Source organism: Lacerta agilis, chromosome 2, assembly GCF_009819535.1.
Source record: "Lacerta agilis isolate rLacAgi1 chromosome 2, rLacAgi1.pri, whole genome shotgun sequence".
Taxonomy (NCBI): domain Eukaryota; kingdom Metazoa; phylum Chordata; class Lepidosauria; order Squamata; family Lacertidae; genus Lacerta; species Lacerta agilis.
The window spans coordinates 79,353,301-79,379,521 of record NC_046313.1 but is presented as its reverse complement, the minus strand read 5'-3'; the positions used below and the strand labels follow the sequence as shown (position 1 = coordinate 79,379,521).

General features: G+C 39.8%; 1 protein-coding gene across 3 annotated transcripts in view; it reads left to right on the top strand.

Annotated features, from left to right (window-relative positions):
* The window catches only part of ARHGEF3 (Rho guanine nucleotide exchange factor 3), a 121,893-nt gene that overhangs the window by 37,572 nt on the left and 58,100 nt on the right, over positions 1 to 26,221 (top strand). For 2 of the 3 annotated variants that reach the window (XM_033140957.1, XM_033140956.1), the window contains one exon: positions 21,189 to 21,251. In XM_033140957.1, the coding sequence (XP_032996848.1) occupies positions 21,189 to 21,251 (63 nt within the window). Of the gene's footprint in view, positions 1 to 13,893; positions 13,942 to 21,188; positions 21,252 to 26,221 lie in introns of those variants that run through there. The other variant, XM_033140958.1, reaches the window with a different exon arrangement.

The window sequence follows — 26,221 nt, the reverse complement described above, 5'->3', positions numbered from 1 at the left end:
CATTTTTACAAGTGCTACATAATGGGTTTTTTTCCACACTTGCAAGGAAATGATCCTTCAGTGTGGTAGGACATACTCTGGAACTCTGCCCATTGACATTTGACAGGCACCTTTGCTGTATTGTTTTCTGTGCCTGCTAAAACCTTTTTTGTTTTGGTAAGAGCACCCAGACATCTAATTTTGATGCATATTTTAATATGTAATTTTATTATATTCTGTATATTTTTATAGTTGCTGATTTTACTCATATTTTGAAAATTATTAGGTCAACTTGTTTTTATCATTTGATTTTATCTATATTTTTAACGTATATTTTATAATATTGTATGTAAACTGCTTAGAAATTTTGATGATTAATCACCACATAAACCTTGTTAAATAAAATAAAGAAATATTCATCTATGCTGGGGGTTTTTTCATTCCACAGGTGTTGAATGACACCTAAACGCATCTAACGAAACAAAATATAAGTGATAATTTATATGCCCCATTGAGATATGTTGCTCAAAGATAAAATGTTAGTAAATGACTAGCGTTTAATACATTCATGCTAGGTGTTTGCTGTTTATTGTGTAATGCTGTATGTAATTCTGAAAGTACCATAATATGCTTTTTCTACAGAATTAAATTGTCAACCTTTTAAAATGTTTCTACAAAGCCATATTTTTTACATGCTAAAGATTCTGCTTGTCTTTAAGAAAAAAATGTAATAAACCTGATTTTCAATTGCCTTACCTTATGAAGCAGAGATATAAACACGCCATTTACCTACAGGCCCTTCATAACTCTCCTTGTCTAAGCTAGCAGTCATGCTATGAAGCTATGGTTAACAGCTTTGGAACAAGCCAATATATTAAACCATGGTTTAAAGTTGGTTTAATAACCTGGCTAGCCATGGTTGCTCAGCTTGTTTACTCTCTTATGTGAACAGAGGGTGTGTGTGCAGGCAAAAGGGTTGTTCATACCTTTGAAGTAAAAGATATGATCATCTAAACTCTCTGTATGGATATGCTACAAAAGAAATATTATTTCTGCAGTGATACACTGCAGAGTGGTTGTGTTGTAATTTCCAGTTCCCTAGATTGGGCAAAATCCAACATTGTGCAAGTAGACTTCCGTTTACACTGTAGGATTTCCCCTTCCCTTTCTCTCCTCCTCCATGCGGCCCTCTCAATTTGCTCTGGAAATTTTCCTAATTCTTCAGAACAGATTTTTGGAGCACATTTGGCTGCAGGGGTGAAGAGAGGAAGGGGAAATTCTGTTGTGAGGGTGGTGGAAGTTCATTCTGTTTGTGCACAAACACCATGAAACCCATTATTCTTCTACTATGGTTTGAAATGTTCCTGACTCCTTAGGAAAAGTTTGGAACAAAACAAAAAACCATTCATCAGTAATGCAGCTCACCTGCTTGGATTTTGACTTGGTGTAGTGAGATCTGTGTAATAACCTGAGAGCCAACTTTCTGTCAACAGTGCTACCACATTTGGCACCAACATTCCTTTTAGTTTTTTTGTACACATTATTCTCTTTCTGTTTTATGGAAATTCATAAATCTTTCATCCAGCTGCAGAGAATTGATTATAGATCACGTAGCTATGGGTAAAGTGAGGACAACTAAAATAAACTGGACTATTAAATGAGTCAAGTTCTTACTTGTTTAAAGAAAGTAAAAGAGGTTAGTTTTTACTAGTGAGAGCACAAGGAGTTTGCTCACTGCACTTTATTAACAAAACAGTGAGTCTTTTTATGGTGTGTTTGTAGCCCCAGGCCCAGGGGCTAGATGTTGTCTTCTCTATCTGACCCTCAGAACTCTTTGCAACCCAAGTACTTTTGCCTGGTTGGTATATCATTGAACTCTCATAAAACCTTTTGCCCATCTGGATGGAGGATGGAGTTGGTGTAAAAACAAGCCTGCTGTTTAAAGGCAAGTGAGAGGAGTTTGACAAGTGCTGGGGTGTGAAGAGTGCTGGATGTTCCCTGGGTCAGAGAAAGATGAGTCATTTCAACTGTAAACTGTCACAGGGTTCTTCCATCTTCCTGGTAGAAATCCTAAACTTTATCCTGCAGATTTGAGTAACTGGTGAGAGCTATGTCCCTGGCTCGCTCAGCCATGATAGAGGGGCAAATGACCAGTGCCCTTTGTCACAGGAGTTATCCCTAGAACAGTGACCCCAGGTGGTGGCAGAAATACTTGCACTGGCAGAAAGTTCATGCTATGTTGGATTCAAACATTTAGCCTGTAGTGTAAGACCAAAAATCCTTGGTTCTGAAGCAGGGGTTTTTGGGAGTAGAGAATTATGGGTACTATGCTATGGGAAGCTGACCGAAGGTTGCCCTGGCCCAAGAATGTACGGGTTATCTTTAAGAAGTTTATGGCCGGCAGATCCGCTGGGAGTGTTAGGATTCACAGTTGCAGGGAGTTACTCTGATGTTCCGATAAGAACTGAGGGGCCAGCTGGTGATTGTCAAGCTGGTGAGAAAATCAAGGAGGGAACATCAAAAGAGCTTCAGCTGCCTTTCTTCTTTGGCAGGTGGAGAGTAATGACCAAGAGTTGTTGATTGGGTAATTGGATTAAGAACCCGTCTCCCATAGGAGGATAATCGGGAGTCCACGTGGGGGGGGACCCTTTATCTGCCCAGCCTTTTGAAATGAAGAGAGTTTATTCACACCTGACTTAGAGACTGCTGTGGCATCTGGGAACATCTGAGGATGGGCACCTAAGGGGAGCTGAAGAACTGCCTTTCTTTCAGATGCAGATGCAGCTAAGTATTCATCCTTGCCGGTTAAATGGAGAGGGATTAAAGAAAGTCTTTAGGCTAGCCTATTAAGAATGTTTTTTGTTTTCTTGCATGTAACTTGTATTTATTTGGGAACTATACCTTATGTGCTTTTTAGTAACTTTTGAATAAATGTTTAAAGGAACTGTTGTTCTGGTTTTCTGTTCATTTCTACGTTTGCTTGGCTAAATCCAAGTCTGCCGCTTGGTGTGCTACTTTAACGGAATAATTATTTGTGGCTCTAATTGAGCTTTAGGCTGTGAGCCAGTGCAGGTGGAACTGCCCTCGGGTTCTGCTCTGTGGCTGCAGCTGGGGGATTCAAACTTACGAGGGTGGTGGCAGCGGAAAAGGACCGTCTTGACTCAGCTGGAGAGCTGGGCCCAGACAGAAAGGAGTAATTCGGGCGCCCGGAACGCTAGCAGCGGGAAACGTGGAGTGGCAAGTGGGCGCTCGTTTACTACATAGCCATTTGTTCACTTTACAGATTTCAAAACACCTTGAGTACGCCATCATTGGATTTTCGTCATATGTGAAGCATTAGATGAATTGATACTCGTTTTCAGTTATTTAATCTGTCACAAAGAGAGATATTTGAAGATTGCTTCACCTTTGGACATCTGTTCTACTTTTATTCCCTAGATTTAGGAATATTGGCTTGAAAAGGTACTGCTGTTAAGAAATTTTAAAAAATATTGCAGAGTTTATTTTTGCAATAGATATTTCCTGTCTTGTTAGTGTCGGCTAGTGACAATATAGGATGATCCAGTCAGTTTAACCTCTTCAGCCTGGAGTTGTTTTTTTCTGGGGTCCCCACTTTCACAAACTATTATAAAGATTCTTTGCTTCTATTTTTGTATCATATTAATAGTTTAGTAGCGGATTGTGTGAATGTTGCAGACAATTTATTTCTTGATTTTACTGAACCCTGTAAGTGACCCAATATGTTTTGCTTAGCCAATTGGTTAAATGTGAGGTAGATGATAATATCAGGTGGATTCAAATAGTAACTATTACTTATTTAATTTATGTATCTGAAGGTCACATTGCGGTTTATAATATATAAATACAAAATAAATAACATAATAACAGGGGGGAAACAATAGCAACTACAGTACCCAAGTACAGTAGATTCTTGTAGACCAGTAACTCTAACTTCTGTGTCTACCCTGAAACCATTCACAAGCTAATGTGGCTGGATCTTTAATTATAAGTGTTAATGACATTTAAGTAAGTTTTTTTAAAAAAAAATAAAATCAAAATACGCAACATTTTAATTGGTTTGTATTTTTGCAGTTGGCTGAAGACTACATGTACTTTATTGCAGCTGGGTTTTGTTTTATATCCTCCTCTTTCATTTCCTTTCTAGTGTTTCGGGCTGTTTTGCAGAAACATTTATTTAAGTTGCAGATGTGGCCACCTCTGTTGAAGCAGTAATAATTTTACCAGGTTATTGATTAAAAAAAATCTGCATGAGCTGAAGGCCAGCTTTGGATTCCCATTGATTTGTTAAGCAAATTTATTTTTAGATAGCTTACTTCCTAATTGTGGTAGAAGTCCCCACTCTAAGATAGTATTTACAAAATAAAAATAAAAATCCGACATTTTTTATTGTGTGGATGACTGGCTGGTGGCGCTGTGATCTAAACCACCAAGCCTCTTGGGCTTGCTGACTGTAAGGTCAGCGTGAGGGGGTGAGCTCCTGTTGCTTTGTCCCAGCTTCTGCCAGCCTAGCAGATCGCAAACATACCAGCGCAAGTAGATAAATAGGTACCACTATGGCAGGAAAGTAAACGGTGTTTCCGTGGTTTAGTCATGCTGGCTGCATGACTCAAAAAGCTGTCTGCAGACAAACACCATCTCCCTTACCCTGAAAGCGGAGATGAGCGCCGCACCCCATAGTTGAATTTGACTGAACTTAACTGTCCAGGGGTCCTTCCCTGTGAGAATAGTTCATAAAATACTTTGCTCAACCTAAACAGCCCATATGTCTCCTGCAGAAACTGCATTATCTCGAAAAAATAATATTTGAATAAGCCTTAATGCCCCTATATATATCCTCCATTAATAAGGTATAACTTCAAGGCTGATAAGCTGGATCCTAGCAGTAGGAGAAGGGTTATGATTTATTTATTTATTTTGGTTGGCATAACAGCAGAGAGCCAGGTCTGAGGGAGCATTAGGATATGGCATAAGTACACTTCTCTCCCCTGATCTGCCTCTTGTTGCTGCTTCATTTTGGCCTCTCTGTGGTTGTGTAGTATTCCATTGGCATAGCCCTGATTTTATACTGGTGTATTTTTAGTAGCAGAGGTGCAGCTCAGTGCATGCTGGTGAGGTGAGGTCTGCCAAATCCTAAAGCTCCTCAGCATGCATATCAACCTAAATTACATTTGCAGAGTGTTTGTGAGGTTGTTTGTAGCACATGGGTGACACTTAACACTGTCTTTTGCCGTTATTAATTTTGTCCTTCATGTGAGCTGCATGTATACTGTGGAAGGATCCTAAATGTTTTTACTCATTACTGGTTTTGTTTATATGAACAGACCACTGGAACTATTGTTAACTACAATCAAAAGATTGATTTCTGCTGGAACAAGAGAGTTTATTTTGGCAAGAAGCAAGAGATGCTATCAGAAACTCATTGTGTGGTGTTTGTTTAACAGATGGTTGCAGCCAATTCCAGACAAAATTCAAAAACACCGGTTAATCTATCTGTGTGTGTGTACTATACATAATGCAGTATATTGTTAATCTCAGTTAAATTCAGTGTTGCCCATAATAAAAAAGTGACAGCTAAGCAACTCCCCTTCCCCAAAATTATTACATTGATTATGTTAAATGCAGTTTTCAGAGAGACTTTGCTGCTTATTTTAGGGAAAGCTTATTTTTTCTTGCAATATTTCTCGTTTCCTTGGTGGTGGTGGTGGTGGTTTTTTAGCCTTCAAAATCTGAAATTGCCTAATTCCAGAGACTGGTTGATGGATTTACACAGTAACATCAATGTGCATGGTGTTTCACGATTTAAATTCTGCTACTTGATTAATCATGGGTACATTTTTATTTAAACAAAAATGTTGTAATTAATTAATCTAAACCATTTGCAACTTCCAAGTTATTGTGAACCCTTTGACACAATTCTGTCAGAAACCTCTTTATTTGTTGTTGTTGTTCAGTCGTTCAGTCGTGTCCGACTCTTCGTGACCCCATGGAACAGAGCACGCCAGGCACCCCTATCCTCCACTGCCTCCTGCAGTTTGGCCAAACTCATGCTAGTCGCTACGAGAACACTGTCCAACCATCTCATCCTCTGTCGTCCCCTTCTCCTTGTGCCCTCCATCTTTCTTTCCCAACATCAGGGTCTTTTCCAGGGAGTCTTCTCTTCTCATGAGGTGGCCAAAGTATTGGAGCCTCAACTTCAGGATCTGCCCTTCCAGTGAGAACTCAGGACTGATTTCTTTAAGGATGGATAAGTTTGATCTTTTTGCAGTCCATGGGACTCTCAAGAGTCTCCTCCAGCACCATAATTCAAAAGCATCAATTCTTCGACGATCAGTCTTTATGGTCCAGCTCTCACTTCCATACATTACTACTGGGAAATACATTACTACTTTATTAAATAGTCCAAATGGAGGACTCAAATAGATGTCACAGAATCAATGCAAAATTATCATACTAACACCACCTTAAGCACTGCAATGTGGCTTTAATAGCTTTCTTTATTCAGCCTGTTTTTAATACCTGACAGGATATTCCAAAGCCTGTCTCGGAAGCAGTGAGGCATGATAGAGCAGCAGGGTTGCTTCTGTATCCACAGCCCTGTCCCTCATATGGCTCAAGTAAGAAGGTGGAGGGGATAAAGTGCTGTCACAGCTCCAGGCTGGTAGAGGAGTCAGCTCAAGATCCTGGGACAGCTCAGCTTCTTCCCTGTCCTCCAATGCCCTGTTTGGGGGCTTTCCTTGGGCTGCCACTGGTGGGGATTCCACTGGCACTACTTCCACTTTCCCTAAGGTTAATTTAGTCCAACTCTCTGCAATGCAGGAATCACAGCTAAAGAATCCTTGGCAGATGGCCATGCATCCTTTATTTAAACACCAAGGAAAAGAGCCCTCTACCTTCCAAGGCAATCTGTTCCACTGTTGAAAGCTCTTACCTTCTGGAAGTTATTCCAGACTTGCCATCACTGTTCTATGTTACATTGTGCTCCTGTTATGGCCAGTAACTCAACAGTATAAATGTGGATATGGCAGGTTATAGCATTTCATGTGTGTGTTGTAGGTTCTGTCTACAAAGTGTTATTTAGTTCAGGGATAGCAGATCTTTATTTCTACGAAGAAATGTTGAGCCCTGTGTGGATGAGGGCCATCTGATTGGATGTACTAAACAAAGGAGCAAGAGTAATGTTTCTGTACAACAAATTATGAAGAGACTCCTTATGGGTCAGATCAAAAGCCAATCTAGTCCAGCATTCTTATCCCATAGCGGTCAACTGCAGTATCCATCTCCCGCCCTCATTCCCCAGCAGTTGTTGTTCAGAGGTATACTGGTAACGTACAGTTATAGCGCTCTCTCTTTTAAAAAAGGAGAAAGCAGTAGTAGAAAGTATTGACAAGTACAAACATGCTATTTAGAATAGCTTTCATGGCATGCAAAAACAAGATTGCTTTTTAGTGACTCATCTTATGAACTTCAAGCTTAGGTGATAATTAAAAAAAATTCAGATGCTTCAGACTTTACAGAATTGTCAGCAAACAGATACTGTTGGACTCCCAACACTCATATCATCCCTGACTTTGGTCCTTCCTGGCTTGGACTGCTAGGAGTTGGAATTTTACAACTTCTGGAGGGCCACAGGTTCCCCATTCCTGGGCTACACATTAAAAAACTAGCTAGGTTTGAGTGTAATTTCCAGTTGTATATATGTTTTTAAATTTCTATCTGCCTTTTACATGAGATGAGTTCTATACTTAAAGTTTTAATGATTAATGGGATTTCAATTGATTAGCAAACTATTTTTAAAACTTTTTCAGCTAGAAGACTGAAAATTGTGTAGCCAGGGTGTAGCCATTCCTTAGATTGTTGTAGAGTTAATGATCAATTAATCTCCCACCTGTTTTGGGGTATGGTAGTAACTAGTTGGCTAACAATCCTCTGTTCAAATCTCCTGCCAGCCATGTATGTACTAAGTAACTGAGGCAAATCACTATGTTATTTCCTCAATCTCTCATTTGCAATATGAGGATAATACATATGACTTTTAAAGGGCTGTGTAGTAGGACTTACTGAGAAATGTAGTTAAAGGTAAGCAGCCATGTTGGTCTGCCATAGTCAAAACAAAATAAAAAACAAACAAAAAATCCTTCCAGTAGCACCTTAGAGAAAATGTAGGAACATTTGAACACTATATAAGTGTGAAGTATTTTATTTTTATTTAAAAATGAAAAACAAATAAACCTGCATTTACTGTAAGACATGGAAAGTTTTCTGTTATTGCATACTGTATAGTATATTGTTACTGTACAGTGTCTGTTACTATACTGTACAGGTCTTAATAGTTAGGGATAAACAACTTGGATGCTTGATACAGTACGTTACCTTTGTGATGGGTTTTAACTTACTGTTCTTGACTGTAGCTACCAGCAGAGTCTTCTGAAGATAAGCCAGATTAAAACAAAGTCAAGCAATGCCTCTAAAATATCCCATTAATATTCATTGGATACCTTTAAATCATTTAAACTAGACTGCTCATAGGTGTGGCTTGTTGTAAAAAGTAAAAATGCTCAGCATTGCTATAAACCTGTCACTTTCCTGCTGTCCTGCAAACAAGAGATACTAAAATTTACAAGCAGCATGTGATACAAAAGATAAATTCAGTTGTTACCCACCCTCTGAAATGAAGTGCCCATGCTGTTACATTACAGATTTCCTATTGTTAATTATAGTCTGGGACAGGGTGTTGCTGTGTCGTCCTGTTGCCAGTTCTTTGTGAGCAACAGATGAACTTGACCTCTTTTCAGTTCTACTCACTGAGAAATGGGTTGTATGTTTTATGCCTCTTCCCTGCCACTGCCCCCACCCTTTTTGTTTATAATTTTTAGCACACTGGATGTTCAGATCAATCTGCGATTGAAGGACATGTGCTTCAAAACCTATCAGAGCAATTTGGGGGTCAGTGACTTTTTAAACAAGCATTTCAGGTTTATCCTGTAGACAAGTCCTGGAATTTTTCTATGTTATACACATTCTAATGCACCATGTTGGAGCTCCTGATCTTGCAAGTGTATGTTGTTTCTTACAACACCACAGCACTTCTCAGTTATTCTATCCAGCTATTCATTTTATTTAACACATTTACGGTATGTTCCACCCTTCCTCCAAGGAGCTCAGGATGGCATACTGAGGATTATTATTATTTATTAATTTATATACACTTAATGCCAAAATAGGCTTCTGATTTACAGAAATATAAAAACCAAGTTTCACAAACCCACAAAATATAAATATCCATAATTAAAGTGCACAAAATATACAGTCACTATGTTAGCAGCTGCTAATTCTGAAATCTGGGACACAATCCGAAACCATTCTGACATATTCTAGACCGGGGGTCAGCAACCTGCGGCTCCAGAGCCGCATGCGGCTCTCTGACAGGTCTCCTGCGGCTCCGGCATGCCCCCTTTCAATGCCCTTTCAATAATAATTAAATGGTTATCGGCAAAAAAAAAAGGGCCAAAAAAACCATGAATAATCCGCATCAACGTTGAACAGCTGGGCGGTCTTTCTCAGCCCTCTCGGGGTTCCCGAGGACAGACCCAAGATTGATGTCCACCTTGACCACTCCCAGAGAGAGGAAGCGACTTCTTCACACCAATAAGCGTGTGGGGAGGGCTGAGCTTTTACCACCTCGGCGTGCCAATTGGCAGGACAGATCGCCCGCCTTGGCGCATAGGCTCGGAGCCGGGGCCTTACCGCCGAGGTAGCCACTGAGGATGAAGGCGGGAGGCGGGCACGGGAGAGCGACGCTTCATCCGGCCAATGAGTCGCCGGGATGCCTGTTCCTGTTTGAGGGGAACGTGCCAATGAGGGTGGCGTTAGGGCGGGGAGAAGAAGGAGCTGGGCTTTGCGAGTTATCGAGAGAGAGAGAGAAAGAGAGAGAGAGAAAAGAGTCGGGATAATAAAGGCGGCTGGAGGTGGCGGCGGCGGCGATTGGAGCGGCCCCTGTTCTGAGCGGCCCCTGTCGGGCGGAATCCTTTTCAAAGCGGCCGCGCGGAGGGCGGAGCAGGCGTCGCCGTGACGGGAGGGCGGTGATGGTCACTGACAGGATGAAGTAGAGCTGCTTTGGGGTGGCGGCGGCGAAAACATCCGGGCTGCTTCTGAAACCTCCGCCAACCGGTGCTTCGCCAGCGCTCGCTGCGGGCGGTGTACATGCACAACAACGGCCCCAAGGGCGGCTCGGGGGCCTGGAGCCCCGAGGCCGGTGCGCTGCAGTGCCTGGCGCGATTCCCCCCCCCTCAAACCTGTTTTTTGCTTTTTGGCTTTTTGCCTTGCTCTCCCACCCCCCCTCTCTTTTTCTTCCTCCCCTCCTTTTTTAATCCAAGGGGAGAAATCCCATTTTTAAAACAAACAAACAAACGAAAAACAAACACCCCCCACAGCTGCTGCAGCCACTCTATTTGAATTTTTATTATTACCCTTTTCTCCCTCTATCCCCCCTTTTTCTTTTCTCTTCCCCTTTTGTTTTTGTTTTCAAAAAAAGGAAAAAGAAGAAAAAGATTTTCCCCCTTTATTTTTATTTTTTAAACTACTACATATTTTTAATAGATATCCTCCCCACCCCACCCCACCCCCAATTTATATTTTTCCACCCTACTTTTCCATTCCCACCCCCCTTTTTCTTTCTTTATTAGTTCGCTTGCCAACCTATCTTAGAGGGGGAAGCCCTCTCTCCCACCCACCACACCTCCCCCCAAAAACAACTTTGAGCTGAACCCCCCAAAACGGGGGTAGATCACTGCTGAAAGTAGATCACAGTTTCTTGGGTGTTGGCCACCCCTGGTATAAGACATGTAACTAGAATAAAAAATTTAAAAAACCAAGCAAATAATTGTAATAACTACTGTAATAAAGCACTGCTATAATTATATATAATTTCCCTAAAATTTTGGTTTCATTCGCTTTCCGTGCTGAAATGTCACAACCTGAACGGCCCTGGCTCCCCCCCCCCCCCAGTTTTGATCCTGGGTACGCCCCTGAGTCAATGCAAAAAAGTAAGAACTTATTCTTGTTGTTTTTACTAATTATACTTTGCATTGGCTCCTATATGTTATTTATTATTATTGCATTAAGGTAAGAAACAATATATGCAGCGTTATATTTGTTTTAAATGTCACAATGGTTTTGCGGCTCCCAGTTGTTGTTTTTTCCTTTGGAAACGGGTCCAAGTGGCTCTTTGTGTCTTAAAGGTTGCAGACCCCTGTTCTAGACTAAAGATGGTTTGAAAGGAAGGGCGTTGTTGTTGTGTGTACATGTTTCCTGATGCTGCATCTACCTGTGTGATGCTTTGAAAGCCCTATGGTGGTATATATAAGGCTCCAAGCCTATCACTCTGTCTTTATAGAAGACCGATGTGAAGGAAGAAATGCCTGACCAAGCATGGCCACATGGACTCATGCTGCTTCCTAGCAGAAGTTCACATGAATGTAGCAGCCTATTTTTTGCCTGCTTTTCTTGCACAAATTGTAACCAGGAATGGCACCCCTCAGCAGAGTAACCAACTCAGATACTACTTTTGCCACACCGATGTGTCCACAGTGATGTTCTGCATGGTGGAGGTCATCAGAATGTTATATATGGCTCTGAGCTGGGTGTGTATGTGTTAACATTGAAAAGCAGGAAAATAAAATGTGAAATATGCCTTTTCTATGCAGCAGATAGTTCTGTTTAATTTAGAACACAATCCTATATATGTCTGCTCAGAAGTAAGTTCTACTTAATTCAGTGGGGCCTACTCAAATATAAGTGGGCATAAGATTACAGAGTTGGTTCAATTTAGGCTGTGCTCTTTCTCTGTGGGCTTTACTTTAGGCAAACTTGCCACTTTCGTTAAAGCAAGCACTTCCCTAGAGCACCACCTAGTCACTTTATGACAAAGCGGGTCCTCCATTAAAGAGGGCACCTGTTGCGGTGCGACCTGACCACCTGACCCAGTGTTGTGGGTGGGTAATCTTGGAATAGCCACAACCCCTGATAGGTGGGTCCCGCATTGTTTGGGCTCAATCTGACCAATGGGGTGCTCTAGAAAAGGAGCAGCACGGGACCTATATAACCCATGCGAGGCTTACAAGCTTCCTCTTTGGGGCTATCGCATTGGAACACCCGCCCACTTCTCCCTATATTTAGGGCTTGCGCTTGACCTTGCTATGTCATCGTGTGTCACCTGCTTTTGGGGTAGGGGCACGGTAGGAATTTTCCCCACTTGGCTGATTGGTTGGTGCCATTTGGGTTTCGCCTGCCGCGTAGCAAATCGTCACAACTTGTAAGGTTGCGGATAGGCTCTGGTTCAGGTGATAGGCATGGCACGTGATGTGGCCACGCCCATGCAATGAAGGGTATTCCAGTAAAGGAATCCACTGGTGTGGCAAACCCCGAAAGGGGTTTGGCCCGTGCCCGAGTCCAGGGGACACCAGGGCGGCTGTTTGGTGCTACCTCCATCATCTGACCCTGGAGTTCATCCTTGGTTGTCCTATGAACGTGGCTACGGGACAGCGCTGCCTGCATGGGTGCAGGGAGATAGTCGAACCAGAACCTATGCAATCACTCACTTGATTGTAATCAATAAAGTTGTGGCCTGAATTTCTGCCAAAAACCAAACCAAATATTTGACTCCTGTGTGAATTTATTTATGTGGAAAGGTAAAAGGTCTAAACACGCAAATGATTGTTGTGCATCATGAGTTTTTCAAAAAAAGAAGAAAGGATTGGATAACTGCAGAAGAATAATTGTTGAAAGGCTAATACCTAAAGAGGCATGAGCTGTGGAGTATGTCAGAATTCCTCTGTGGTACTGCTTGCTCTGACAAATGTGTTATTAATATTGCATTTTGCAAGCATGCTGCTTATGTCCAGACTTAATTTCATCTTCGTGTTTAACATGTAGGCTTTTTACAATGCAAATAGCATCAGCTAGGGGGCTGATAGTTAAATAAATCAGAGCAGGTGTGGAAGAGGAATGTACGGTAACCTCTTCCCTCCCTGTGCTACCATTCTGAGGAAAAACACCTGCATCTAAACGTTTGAGAACACTAGGAACGCATTGCTGGTTACTCAGCTACCAGAAATTCAAATATGCTAATATTTAAATGTTTAATGGTAGTTGGTGAAAGATACAAAATATGATCTTTTACTCTTTCTCTGTTTACATTTAATCAGCTTGTAAAAAGAGTTTGAAACCAGGATTAAATGTATGCAGGAAATCACTCAGTACCAGGAAATTGCATAAAGAAACTAAATGTTTCCAGGAAAAATTGACTTTTAAAGAGCTGAGTTGCCTATTTAATTGATGCTGGCAGTTGTGGATATTCAAAACACAAAAAGGTTAAAGAAAATGATTTTAATGATAATATGAACAATTTAAAAGAGCTGTCATGAAGATTCCACTGAGACTAGCTTCTACTTATGTTGTCTCCAGAAATGGAACATTTGGGCAGAGTGTTATGAGTCAGTTTAGAATGTCTTGTTGAGTCTCTTTTTAGGAGTGCGTTACAATTAGAGGCAGGGGCAGCAATTGCCTGTGTTTTCTGTGAGTAAGAAAAAAAGATGCAGGCAGTTTCTTGCCGGAATTTCATTAGCTACTGCTTTTCTGAAGTCACTTGGTATATTCAGATATATTAAGCAACTACAGCAAATGAAAAATTTGCAAGATATAGATAGCTGTGCATCTCTCAATCTTTCACTTCTAACAAGTGGCTCATTGCCACTTCCTGTCATGCAGTTTGGCTATGCAGGGTGGAGTTGCTGCTGAAAGAAACTGAAGGGGAAATGTAGGGTCTTGGTGTGGGGTACAGATGGCTGTGAAGGTTACATGGTGAATTGTGCACCTGTGAAGTGTAGATGTGGTGTATGCATACAGTACCTCATGGGCTGGTGCTGCTTTTTTGTGCATCATCAGGTAAGTTCAGGGGTGTGTGTGTAGTGTCTTTTGTTGAATGTTTTGTGTAGTGCCTTTTTTAATTGAAAAAGTATATATATATTTTCATAAAAATAGAGCCAGACTTGTTAAAAGTAGGATCCATAGTAGTTAACACACAGGACAATTTTTTCCTCCTGCGGTGCTTCAATTATTGCAGCCCTCCCCAGAGTCATAGTGTGCTTCTGGGTTGCATTCATTAGCTGGATGATAATAAAAAAATTAAGGTAACAACAATGAGGTCATATTGTGTAGTCCCTGACAGTGTTGCTGGTCCATTAAGTATTTTTTTGTCTCTTATTGTATGCAAGTACAATACATGTGAAACATCTATTTGAATAATAACATGCTGTTGTTCACCACACCCTCTGTTAAGTTCTTAACTCTTCTTAATGACAGGCCATTGATTTTCAGGTGATTATTAAATAGCTTCCTTTTTGTGCTTATGGAGTTGATGGATTGTAGTGAGCTGTTGCTGCCCTTAATTTTATGAGTTAAATTTTTAAACATAATTATTCTGCCTGCAGTTTTTATAAATTGTCATCTTATTTATGTTCTATTTGGAAGCCACTTTGGCTTCCATGGGCTGAAAAGCCAGTTAAAAGTTAAATCTAAAGACATAAATGAAATGAAAATTTCACTTGTTTTTACTTGCGTTCATAAGAGCCAAGCTGGCTAGCTACTTTTTTCAAATTCCTGATGTTTCTGGGTAAACTTCTTTTTAGAGGCAAGTTTCCTGATAACTTATCATGGAAACTTTATTGCAGCACTCATATTGTACAATGGTTAAGTTTTTGTCATAAATACATTAGTCATAGATTCTTAAGCTTAGATTTCAGAATAGTATGAAAATATAGTATGTCTCTTCTTAGCGATCATAGAAATCATACCAGTAGATAAAGCCATTCAAGAAATTAAAATGCTGCTAATGGTTGCTTAGTATTAGATTTTCTGTCTTTAAAAGAAACAGTGTTTACTAATTCTGTGGCTTTACTGCTATAAAAGTCTTGCTGACAACAAGAGAAAGAAAGTCTTAGATTACTTACTGTCATAGAGTATTCAGTTACAAAAATAGTCAGAAAAGTTCCTCAAATCTCTCCCAGAATAGTTTAAACGCTACACGAAAGTGAGCCATATGTCAGTAGTTAGTAAAGTGAAACTTGTTAGTTAATTCGTTAAGATTTAGTACTAAACTGAAGATTAAAGCAATTTCTAAAACATTGATCCATAGCAACAAATGGCTGTATTTGCATGAGTCCTTTTCATGATGAATAAGTGATTTATTTATTGTCAAAATGTATGTATTTCCTTTTTAGAAAACATTCAATGCATCTTAAAACAAGTGCTTATTCTTGTCATTCCAAAACTGAATAATCTTTGCTATTTGCATGCTATTAGTGTTGCAGAAGTATTGATTTTCCCTGCCTTTCTGTAGTGAACACTAGAAAACTGTCTTTATGTAATCCAGGGGTTATACCTGACAGACTCTGAGCTAGGTCACACCTAAGGAGGCTGGCAGATGGAACCCTAAACATCTTTTCACCAACTCCTGCCATAGATCTCTGACTTTACTTCCTTCCTACTTCTTCTCCAAGTTCAGTACAGTGGTACCTTGGGTTACAGATGCTTCAGGTTACAGATGCTTCAGGTTACAGACTCCGCTAACCCAGAAATAGTACCTCGGGTTAAGAACTTTGCTTCAGGATGAGTACAGAAATCGCACAGTGGCACGGCAGCAGCAGCAGCAGGAAGCCCCATTAGCTAAAGTGGTACCTCAGGTTAAGAACAGTTTCAGGTTAAGAACAGACCTCTGGAACAAATTAAGTTCTTAATCCAAGGTACCACTGTATTAGTATGAGCTAGGATGTCCTAGTGTTGACTTCTTGGCTCCAACTTGGCTAAATGTAAAACCTATACTTAGACTGGCTCAGTTTGCTATGAGTAATGCACCATAAGTTTCTTTTATCCCTTCAAAAAGCAATCTTACCATACTACAGTCGTACCTCATGTTACGAATGCTGCATGTTGTGTTCGTAACGGGTTACGAACCCGACGAACCCGGAAGTACCGGAACGGGTTACTTCCGGGTTTGATGGTTTGCACATGCACAGACGCATCAAATGATGTCACGTGCATGCATAGAAGCGCTGAATCGCGCGGCGAACATGTGCAGATGCGGCACTCAGGATGCAGACTGCTCAGGATGTAAACGGGGCTCCGGAATGGATCCCATTTGCATCCAGAGGTACCATTGTATTTCTTTCTGCACACTACTGCAATATAGTTACCAAACTCCAACAGGTTATGGGCTTAGTGCCAGTTTTTCTGTTGGTACAGAAAGTTTTTAAATGAAAAATAATGGTTCAAGCAGGCATTAATGAGGGTGCTCTATCTTCCAACATGCATGATACCCTTGTATTCCAGGAGGTTCATGGCAGAGGGGATGCTATACTGCCACTGTAGGAATGGGATCAACAGCCTATTGTTCAGGTGACCAGCTAGTATATCAAAATAACTTTATATGAAGTGTTTATTATTTCAGTGTGTGTGAATAAATCACATGTTTTTCTAAGTTTTTGCATAATTCCTGCCTGATAAATACTGCTCATTACAGAGCCACTAAATTTTCTTATCAAATCAAACATCAACAAGGGTAGTAACGTCTTGCTGCATAAGAGTTACTATTCTTACCAGTTATCTTAACAGGAGATGAGAAAGAGATATCTATTTATATTAAAGAGTGGGGCTTTAGTTACAGGAATTAAAATGAGACATTGGAAAAGGAAGTCTAGGTTATCATTATCACTGGTTTAAAGCTACTGATGAAAGAGGATTTATGCACAACACTCAGAGAGGAAATGCAAACCTCTGTCATAAAGACAATTGAGTTTCCTGTAATGTAGACTGAGTTATAGAATGGTAAATAGGTTCAAAGCAGAGGACTCTACCACTCTTTCACCAAGCTAATCACAGGGTAAATGATATTACCTGCCCTCCAATCATGTAAGTTCACTCACTTATACATCTCTCGTCATAAAAGACTCTTGAATATTCCATAAGATTTACAAAATGTGTTTCAGCATGAGATTTCAGGGACCAGAGCCCACTTTATCAGATGCATGGAGTGTTATCCTCATTTGGCAGGTATTGAAACTGTACAGTATTGTTCTTTAAGGGGAATGGTTTGGAAATGATATAGGGAAAGGTCTAAGGGGATATCTTTTTATGTAACTTCCACTGAATATTATGAAAAGTGAAAGAAAGTGGGTTTTCTACTCCTTTCTTCCTTTTCTCTATAGCCTGTAGAAATAGAATTCTGTTTGCTGTAAGCAAAGTTTGTGAGGCAAGAACTGTGTTAAAGAAGTCAAGTTTCCAAGAACCATCACTCCTGTTAAGAAAACCTTGCCTCTTGCAAGAGTGGCTGTATGTAGAAAAAGCCAACAAATGGTAAAAAGTGGGGTCAAATGGCCATAAAATAAGTATTCAGTATGAGAGCTGATGTATATATGTAAACTAGCACTGAAATAATAAGCACTGCCTGAAAGCAACCTAGTTATTTTGATGTATCCTTCTGCACAGATGTGCACTAGAATATTTGTGCGCATCTGTGTGTCTCTGTTCAACAATGTGCAAAACAACAGCAGCAGAATATCCCAATTCTTAGTCTTGTGATATTTTGAGGCTCTTACTCTGTTCTGTGGGAGCAACAAAGCTAACAGGAGACTTTGTTCCCTACGCTATGGCAAGCTTGCCAACATGAACAAAAAGCAACTGAGGCCTCCTAAAGCATAAAGACAAGACAATAGTTTGGCACCAGCTTCCTGGCACAATGTGCTGAATAAAATTATACACTGAAATTAGGCATACGTTCAGCTATAATGCCACATTTGTTGAAAGTAACAATGATTTGATGTAGATGCCAAAGTCCACCTCGAACAGAAAAGCTGACATGAAGTCATCCTCAGTTTCACAGTGGAACTGAATGTACCACTTGTAATACATCAAAACACAACCACTGAATTGACAGGCCGGAGCAATGTGCTGCGTATATAATCTGCTCCAACCCCTGCTTCTGCTCATTCTTTTTCAACTGTCTACTTTCACAGGTTATTATCCACAGTTACATAGTTAGCTAAATTGGTGTCTTTGGTATAAAGTTTGGTACGTGTAGAACCTTTTAATGAGGGTGAAAGAGGAGAGCGCAAAATATGGTCTGAAGCTCAACATCAAAAAAACTAAGATCATGGCCACTGGTCCCATCACCTCCTGGCAAATAGAAGGGGAAGAAATAGAGGCAGTGAGAGATTTCACTTTCTTGGGTTCCATGATCACTGCAGATGGTGACAGCAGTCACGAAATTAGAAGATGCCTGCTTCTTGGGAGAAAAGCAATGACAAACCTAGATAGCATCTTAAAAAGCAAAGACATCACCTTGCCGACAAAGGTCCGTATAGTTAAAGCTATGGTTTTCCCAGTAGTAATGTATGGAAGTGAGAGCTGGACCATAAAGAAGGCTGATCGCCGAAGAATTGATGCTTTTGAATTATGGTGCTGGAGGAGACTCTTGAGAGTCCCATGGACTACAAGAAGATCAAACCTCTCCATTCTTAAAGAAATCAGCCCTGAGTGCTCACTAGAAGGACAGATCCTGAAGTTGAGGCTAGAGTACTTTGGCCACCTCATGAGAAGAGAAGACTCCCTAGAAAAGACCCTGATGTTGGGAAAGATGGAGGGCACAAGGAGAAGGGGACGACAGAGGATGAGATGGTTGGACAGTGTTCTCAAAGCTACTAACATGAGTTTGGCCAAACTGCGAGAGGCAATGAATGATAGGTGTGCCTGGCGTGCTCTGGTCCATGGGGTCACGAAGAGTCGGACACGACTGAACGACTGAACAACAACAACAACGTGTAGAACACAAACTCAACGGACCTCACACCTGTGATTCTCATTCAGCTATTTGAGATCCAGTGTAAATTGGATATGAAACTATCGGGAATAGATTAACCTTCTTATCATTTGCAAGGTTACTTAAAAAACTATTAATGTGTCCTTCCCTGCAGTAGGTAGCAAAATGAAGCCTATTAAAAAGAGTTTTCTGAAATGAGCCACAGCAGTTAAAGTGATCTCCTGTTACACAACTTGATGCCAGTTTTCTTTGTAGAATTGTAAGCAGGCTGAACCTTGGTGCAAGATTTAAAAATGTCCTGCCTTTTATTATTAATGTCTTACTCAGGTTTCTGCTTTGAAATAAAAATCACAGATGCCGAAAAGGAAATTTGATTACTTGATACAATAGCCTAGGATTAGTGGTTGTTTCAAAAATAGACTAATCTCATGGGTTTACTTACCTGCCACAGCAATCTAATAAGTAGGTTGTGATTTTCCATTTGGAAAACATCTTTCCTACCAATATTTCACTTGGTAGGGCAAAGTTATAATTCTCCTTTTAATGACAAATGAAGTAAAGAAAAAATAAATGGAATTAATATTCTAAAATTCATATTAACATATTTTAGTGGATAACAGTGGTATTGTTTGTGAATGGATAAGATGCCACACATAAAATATATGTGAGTGTTTTCATTCTGCAAGTGACCTGTTCGTTTTTTGCCATTTTGAAATGACCAGTTAAAATGTGATTTGCATTAAACGTGCCTAATCTTTTAGTGAAAAGGTATAGTTGTATAAGATGCCCAGTGCGAGAATATCTGCTTACCTGGGGCTCCGGTAGGGTGGCACTTCCCCCACTCTGCGGCTGGTCCTGGGAGGCAATCATCTCCCGATGCAACAATGGGAAGGGATAGTGCCACCCACCTCCAACCACGCTGGAGCCTCCATTTCGAGCAGGCCTTGCCCACAAGGCCAATCAGGGAAAGGGCATGCTTTTGTCTAATATTTTAACAAAAAAAGGTATGCCCAGTGTGAGAATGCATTATGTATAAGTTGGTATGCCATTAAATTTTAATGTTTGGTATATTAAAAGATTAATTTGTTCAATCAATAATTACAGGTTGAATCAATAATTACAGGTTGAATTTGCTTTTTAATTTTTTTAGTTTGAGCAGTGGTTCTCAACATTTTTTCTCTGGGCTCTTTCCAGGTCCTCCAGAGATGTGGGGAAAGAATTACATGGAAATGTACAAATATAAGAGGTGCTTTTGACTTTGTGTTATTGAGGTTGGAGGACACATATGTGGAAGTGTATGCATGCAAGAGACGCAGGGCAATGTGATTACAAAAGTGAGAAGAGTGAATTAGTGTATAGCTTCCAACCATCTTCAAACACAGCAGGATGGGAAGCATACCCTGACCCCCATCCTGTGATGTCATTGCAGGTTTGCCCTTTGTTTCACATACATACTTTATTATTATTTTAAAACCCCAAACTCAACTTTTCTGGAATGTCTCCTGTGCTTTCACCTTTTCCAGTCTTATATGTGAAATGGTATCTTTTAAGAACAGGCAACAGTTAACATTTTCATGAAAGAGAGAGCTTTCTAGTCTGCACTATAGACTATCTTTTGCATATCTTTCTACCAGGAAATATTTAAGTTGCCAGTTGTGACAGGTTGATAAGTTGTATACAAATGTGCATGTGCCTGGAGTTGTCTCTTTGAAAGAAAGAAACCTCAAAGAAGTTGTGCTTATCAGTGAGGATTTCAGTTTTTTTTTAAACCACTTATGTAGTGTATAACCTTTAAAAAGTATTCAGGGCTAAATGTTTTTGGTGTAGAATGTTTGTTTCTGGTGCTGGAGTTTCAGGTTATGCTGGAGAAACCCTGTGTTAGCTATCTATGCACAGTACAAAATTGGCCTTCCCCATTTATGTGTTTGGGATTGTTGTGTTGGTGACCTTGTGTGAGTTGATTTAATGCTCAGTCCTGACAGCCGTGCTTCAGTTAGCAGTAGTCAAATGCTCTGCTGGCTGGTTGACATTCACTCAAAGAGGGTAAGGTGCCAGTGGGCCGCCACTATGCATTCATTCAGCATCTGTTGAAAAAACAAAGGTTGTTACGTGGTCACCCTGAAACTTCAGGTGTCTAGACTGCTGGTGGTAGTACTGTATGCAGTCCAACTTGCATATGATACTGTAGCCATGTAAACACTTGAAAAATATTTTAGTTGTATTATAATGTTACAAGTTGAAAAATAAACATGTAAGAAGTATTTTGTTTGTTGGTCTTCTGCTAAGATATGAGCCCTTCTTTTTCTTTTTTTTAAAATAGAAGAAACGCAAGCAGAGCGCCCAGAGCGAAGATGTAATCAGTGTCTGCAGCTTTGACTCAAGTGTGAGTAATTGTTTTCTGAAATGTAATGAGCACCGGGGTGTTTTGCTAGAGTGGGAATAACATTGACCATTTGGGTGCCAAACTGTTTGTTCCTGCCATAAAAATACCTTCTGCTCTGCATGTTGAAATATTGCTGACAAACTGAAAACTTTCTATTTTTGAAGCATGTGTAATTCAAGGAAACAAGTTTTATGTCCAGGAAGATGGTGCAAGTGGAATACAACATTGTTGCATGAACTCCTGCTGCTAAATTAATATTATAGCTTAAATTTCTGCGTGCAACCCCAAAACATTAAGCCATGAAGAAATATATTCCTGTGGTTGATTTGATTGCTGTGACTTTACTTGATTATGAGTTATACTGATTTTGTAAAATGCACTTGGAAACTAATTTAATCCTAATACCTTTCTTGAATCCCTAATGAACAGTTACATAAAAAGTGGCACTTTTAATAATATGGACTGATTTGGACATAATACATCCAGTGCTCATGTTCACATGTTCATGTTAAACTACTGAGCTGCATTGCCAGCTGAAAATACAATTGTTTGCACATGTATTTGTTGAATAGAAAGTTTCTTTTTATTTGATTTTGTTTCAATTGTTGTTAATTGGTTGCTGGTGTGTGCGTTGGTTTTTATATGCCTCATGATTTTATTTCAGTGAAATTGCTCTTAATGTTTTAAATTTATTTCACTATTACCCTACTCAAGGATTGTGTGTTGATGAAGGGCAGATTAACAGTGTCCTCAAAGGTATAAACAGTAAACTTAAACCATGGTTAAGAATAATGTATATGAGCTGGAATAAACCTGCATGAGCATTGGATGTGCACACTCTGCCTTCCCTTCTTCTACCCAGACGGGATGAAGACCTCAGCAGTATTTACTTTCAGGTGTCTTTTAAATATTGCTGGGCATAGCATCCAGACTCAGAAGAGGCAGACTGGGATAGTGAGGGATTTGGAAACCAAGTCTTACAATGAATACTTGAAAAGCTGGGTGTGTTTAGCCTGGAGAAGAGTAAAGGAAGACATAGTAGCAATCTTCAAATACCTGAAGGGCTGTCAGACAGAAGATGGAGCAAACTTGTTCCTTTTTTCTCGAGAGGGCAGGACCAGAACCTGTGGGTGGAAATTACAGTGAAGCAGATTTCAGCTGAATATTCTGAATGTAATATTCTGAATGTAAAATCTGTTTGGCAGTGGAACATGATGGCTTTGGGTGAGGGGTGGCCTCTCTTTCACTGGAAACATTTACTTGACAAACCACCTATCAGGAATGCATTTTGCCATGAGCAGGAGGTGGACTGGATCACCATCAAGATGCCTTCCAACTCTTATCATTGCACTGATTGCAATAAGGGTGCTTCCAAAGAAGTATTACTGCTCTAAAAAAATGTGCCTGCCTTCCTCTGATGCCTACCTGCTTTGGTTGAAAATTGAACATGTTCCATGTACTTTCCAGCAGCAAGATGGAGGCTTTCTGTTCCGGTAGAATCTGTAAACCTTTGTGGCCTTCTAGTCTTCTTCCTGCTGTGTGTGCCTGTTTTAATTGAAGCCAACTCCAGGTTAATGGAGACCCTAAGCAAAGTGTCCTTGGCATGGGTCTACTCCTTTTGTCAGTGGTCCTTGGTCAGCTCACCTGACTGCAGTGGCAGCGCTCAGAGCAATGCTGGGTGACTATGCCTTTCAGTTTTCCCAAGTGATGGTAGGTATGGTGGCATTTTGAGAAATTACAGCTACTGCTCAAGAGTGCCAAGCCAGAACAAAATCAAATTTAAGAAAAGCCCAGATCAGACCATGCTGGTTAGGGCTGATGGTGCTGTAGTCCGGAACATATGGAGGGCGCCAAACTGGGGAAGGCTGCTATAAAGGATCATAATGTTTCTATCTTAAGTCTTTGTGTGTGTGTGTGTGTGTGTGTGTGTGTGTATGTATTATGTATGTATGTAATTCTAATTAAAAACAAACTTCTGTATTAGTGCAACCATCATGTGTGATGCATTCAGAGACCTTAGTATGGTTCCTTTGAAACAGCCTCTTGAATACTTAACTTAAGATTTAATTTAACTGTTTTTAAACTTATCATTAAACACATTCATTAGTAAGAGTATACCCATCTTTTATATAATATGTATACAAATTTGTAAGCCACACTTTGCAGCATAATAAATGTGTGTTCTCTTTCTGTAATGCACACTTACCAGATGTCACTGAATACATGACCGGGGGATGAGGACACTTCAGTTTAATCCTTTCATAAACACAATGCCATTTTAATAAGAGAAACTCAGCTGCCCTGTTTCCAGTAACACTGCGGTGTCCGCCATAGTGAGATTAATGATGGGCTAATTAAAGAACTGAGAAATTGATCATTAATGCTTTTCTCCTCCATACCTACCTCTTCATGTTTGGCACATATGCTAGAAAAACTTGTATGTGCACGTGTGTGTGGAAAGGGTTGTCAGTTGTCACTTGCTTGAACAATTTTAGCTTTTTGTTGTTAGCATCTGTTTGATGCTGATAACAGCACTTCCCTGTCAGCTCTCTGAAGCGGTCTGTACTGCTCAGAACATAATTCCTAGATGACAAGTGGATGTGTAGTTCATAGCAACTGTTTTCAATAATTAAACTGAAATGTGTTTGAATTGTTTTGTATTATAATGGCTACATAGACCTTAAAACATGTTAGGTCAGTGGTAACATTACTGGTTGTTTCTGTACAGCTAAATTGGGAAGGAATCAGCACATGGGAGGGAAGTGGGGGAGGGCATGTATGAGCATAAAGCCTGTCTACACAGCACTGGTGGGACCAGAATACAACTATTATAACTCTGCAAAATGTGATGTTTTGGTTCAGACCACTATTCTGTTAAGCTAAAATTATTTGGTTCCATGTTCTGCAATGGAACTAAATTTTCTTAATTCTGCAATCCTAACCTCACTTATTAAGTCCCATTGACCTCAGTTGGGCTTACTTCTGAGTAGACATGTTTAGGATTGCAGCCTACTTAGGTTATAGATCTGAGGCATAGGCTAGTACAACTATCTAGCTAAATAAATAAACAAACAAACTAAGCATTCTGAGACATTTTGTTGATCGGGTATGAAGATCCATAAATAACAATTAATGAACCATTTTGCATTTTATTCAAGACTAAATAAAGAGTGGACAGATACAGATTAGTTATTAGTATCTACCTTCTTACTTTAGTTTTTATATATCATTGGCTAACAGTTAAACTAGAATTGCTTGCATAACATTTGTCTGAATTGTTTAGCTTTCATTTCATTCTTCATAAAGTTTTGTGTGTGTGGTTTAACATCTTGTAGGCTAGAGCCACAAACATTAAGATCCTTGGTTTACATTGCAGCCATTCTATCAAAGGGAAGATAAACTGAAATATTGACTACATTAGTCTGGTAAATAAAGTTTTTGCTTTTAAAATATGGCATTATTAACATCTTTACAGCTTTATTCATACAGTGAATAGCACCATATTGCACCGATTTCCAGTTAGTATATATATCTGTCCACACTTCATGTCTATGTATAAAAATAGTATTGTACCATACAATACATCTTAGCTGTGCCAGAGTGTCTACCTTTTTCATAATAGTCTGTCATGAAGGGATAGTTTCCTGTCCATCTTTTACAGGATGTGCTGAAGCTTTTCTTATGTTTCTGCTGGTTCAGAACAATAGAGATACTTGGCATAAAGACATCAATGGTTTTGTGCATAATATCTTTTTGTTTTTTAATACAATTGATCGGTATTGTGGTCTTTAGTTCATTTGGCAAGGTTTTTTTTTTGAGACCTTGAGATATGCATTTGAATTGATGGCTTCTTACTTGAATGTGTCAGAAATCACCTTGGGAGATATGATGCTGTCTTGTTAAAAAAAAGTATTAAGAATAAAACTCAGGGGCAATAAAATAGTCAAAGTGTACCTCCTCAGCAGTAGCCCACTTTTATTTTCAGAAAGGTTACCATTTTATACCAGATGCTATTCAGATTTTTCAAGCTAAAGTGTTGTCACAGCTACCTTTTGGGATCCCAATATGGATATTAGCATATAATAGTGATTTAGTTTCTTGAGATGTATCCTAGCGCTCCCAAGTTCAATCAAGCATGAGACAATGTGTGCAGAACTAGGTCTGCACACAGGGCCTTTTGAACGTTTTCCTCTCAGCTTTTGTCAAGGGCAGATATTTAAACATCCCCAGAAATGATAGACATTGCAGGTATTCTTTGATTGTGGCAGACACTGTAGAACATATTATTGTTAAGTATCATTCAACGCAAAACAGGAAAAGGGTGCAGATAACTTTAATAATGTTTTCTATGAGTTCTGGGTGTGGTTTTCCAGGCTAATTAGGCACAGCTGGTTATGTGTATAAAGAGAAGAAGTTGCAGTTTGCAACTGCCTGCAAAAAAAGAACACCCACGTGCTTTGTGTTTGTATAGTCATAATAAAACTCTTGTTTGAGTATTAGATGCATTTATTGTACACATTACTTATATTGTCTATCATACTTATCATTACTTATATTGTCTATCATACTTGCCTAATAAAGGTTTGGTGAAGTAAGAGTAAAACTGTGTATACTCACACATACTACAGACAATAGCAATATTGTCTATCATAGCTATATTGTCTATAATATAGAATCATCTAGACCCTGAATGAAACCAAAATAGAATAAAAGTGAAATAAGTTTTTTTGTTTCATTTTTAAACATTTGACATGAGGTTGAGGGTTAGGTAGATAAAGAATTAGATCATGGGTAGACAAATAAAGGCCCGAGGGATGGATACGGCCCAATCACCTTCTAAATCCGGCCTGCGGACGGTCCGGGAATCAGCGTGTTTTTACATGAGTAGAATGTGTCCTTTTATTTAAAATGCATCTCTGGGTTATTTGTGGGGCATAGGCATTCGTTCATTCCCCCCCCTCAAAATATAG